Source organism: Conger conger, chromosome 15 (genome assembly GCF_963514075.1).
Source record: "Conger conger chromosome 15, fConCon1.1, whole genome shotgun sequence".
NCBI classification, from domain to species: Eukaryota; Metazoa; Chordata; class Actinopteri; order Anguilliformes; family Congridae; genus Conger; species Conger conger.
The window spans coordinates 546,821-549,320 of NC_083774.1; the positions used below are offsets into that span (position 1 = coordinate 546,821).

At 51.5% G+C, this 2,500-nt stretch overlaps 1 protein-coding gene across 8 annotated transcripts in view; it reads right to left on the reverse strand.

Annotated features, from left to right (window-relative positions):
- The window catches only part of LOC133111383 (transcription factor SOX-6-like), a 148,540-nt gene that overhangs the window by 111,406 nt on the left and 34,634 nt on the right, over nucleotides 1-2,500 (reverse strand). For 5 of the 8 annotated variants that reach the window (XR_009704988.1, XM_061221693.1, XM_061221686.1 and 2 more), the window contains exon 4: nucleotides 2,277-2,486. The exons of the other annotated variants lie outside the window; for them this stretch is intronic. Coding sequence is in view for 4 of the 5 variants with exons in the window: in XM_061221693.1 (XP_061077677.1) it covers nucleotides 2,277-2,320 (44 nt within the window). In the remaining variant the exon portion in view is untranslated. The remainder of the gene's footprint in view (nucleotides 1-2,276; nucleotides 2,487-2,500) is intronic. 8 annotated transcript variants of the gene reach the window in all.

Consider the following 2,500-nt stretch of genomic DNA (forward strand, 5'->3'; position numbering starts at 1 on the left):
TACAACCAGTGACCCACACTCACTACAACCAGTGACCCACACACACAACAACCAGTGACCCACACACACTACAACCAGTGACCCACACACACTACAACCAGTGACCCACACTCACTACAATCAGAGTGACCCACACTCACTACAACCAGAGTGACCCACACTCACTACAACCAGTGACCCACACACACAACAACCAGTGACCCACACACACTACAACCAGTGACCCACACACACTACAATCAGTGACCCACACACACTACAACCAGTGACCCACACACACAACAACCAGTGACCCACACACACAACAACCAGTGACCCACACACACAACAACCAGTGACCCACACTCACTACAACCAGTGACCCACAATCACTACAACCAGTGACCCACACACACAACAACCAGTGACCCACACACACTACAGCCAGTGACCCACACACACAACAACCAGTGACCCACACTCACTACAAGCGGAGTGACCCACACGCACACTACAATCACATTGGGGCACAAACAGCCTATCCCCCCACAAACAGCCCCACTGGCAATAATGTAGCAACAACCAAACTACAACCAGTGACCCACACTCACTACAACCAGAGTGACCCACACTCACTACAACCAGTGACCCACACACACAACAACCAGTGACCCACACACACTACAACCAGTGACCCACACACACTACAGCCAGTGACCCACACACACAACAACCAGTGACCCACACACACTACAACCAGTGACCCACACACACTACAGCCAGTGACCCACACTCACTACAACCAGAGTGACCCACACTCACTACAACCAGTGACCCACACACACAACAACCAGTGACCCACACACACTACAACCAGTGACCCACACACACTACAACCAGTGACCCACACTCACTACAATCAGAGTGACCCACACTCACTACAACCAGTGACCCACACACACTACAACCAGTGACCCACACACACTACAACCAGTGACCCACACACACTACAACCAGTGACCCACACTCACTACAACCAGTGACCCACACTCACTACAACCAGTGACCCACACACACAACAACCAGTGACCCACACACACTACAACCAGTGACCCACACACACTACAACCAGTGACCCACACTCACTACAATCAGAGTGACCCACACTCACTACAACCAGTGACCCACACTCACTACAACCAGTGACCCACACACACAACAACCAGTGACCCACACACACTACAACCAGTGACCCACACACACTACAACCAGTGACCCACACACACTACAACCAGTGACCCACACACACAACAACCAGTGACCCACACACACAACAACCAGTGACCCACACACACAACAACCAGTGACCCACACTCACTACAACCAGTGACCCACAATCACTACAACCAGTGACCCACACACACAACAACCAGTGACCCACACACACTACAGCCAGTGACCCACAAACACAACAACCAGTGACCCACACTCACTACAAGCGGAGTGACCCACACGCACACTACAATCACATTGGGGCACAAACAGCCTATCCCCCCACAAACAGCCCCACTGGCAATAATGTAGCAACAACCAAACTACAACCAGTGACCCACACACACTACAATCAGAGTGACCCACACTCACTACAACCAGAGTGACCCACACTCACTACAACCAGTGACCCACACACACAACAACCAGTGACCCACACACACTACAACCAGTGACCCACACACACTACAGCCAGTGACCCACACACACAACAACCAGTGACCCACACTCACTACAACCAGTGACCCACACACACAACAACCAGTGACCCACACACACTACAATCAGAGTGACCCACACACACTACAATCAGAGTGACCCACACTCACTTTCAGGATTACAGGCCCACGTTATGGTAGATCAGTGCTCTGTTTGTTAGTTCTGTACATCTGTGCAGTCAACCAGGACTTGTGAAGTTCAGCCACTCAGTCCAACTGACACGTACAGCTTTCTCTCACTCACTCACTCACTCACTCACTCACTCACTCACTCACTCACTCACTCACTCACTCACTCACTCACTCACTCACTCACTCACTCACTCACTCACTCTCTCACTCTCTCACTCTCTCACTCTCTCACTCTCTCACTCTCTGGTCTGTTCCTGCTGTAGCTGTATGTTTAACAGACGGGTCTGTAAAGTGTCTGACTGACAGACGATTACAGAGGGAACCTGAGAGCAGATCGCCAAGGAGACCAGACACCTGTACTGCCCAGCCAGTCACAGGGTTCAGCTCAAACCTCACCTGCAGGAGGGCTGGAGATTTACCACAGATAGGGACATCGTCATGGTGACGGGACAGTGCCTTTCGGGCTGTGGGGTTTTGTGGCTGGTGTGACAGGCTCCTCTTCCTCCCACCAGACTGAAGGAGGGAGAGATAACAAGTGTGTGTGTGTGTGTGTGTAAGTGTGTGTGTGTGTGTGTGTGTGAGACAGCGAAAGAGAAAGTGTGTGCCCTGCAAAAAAACAA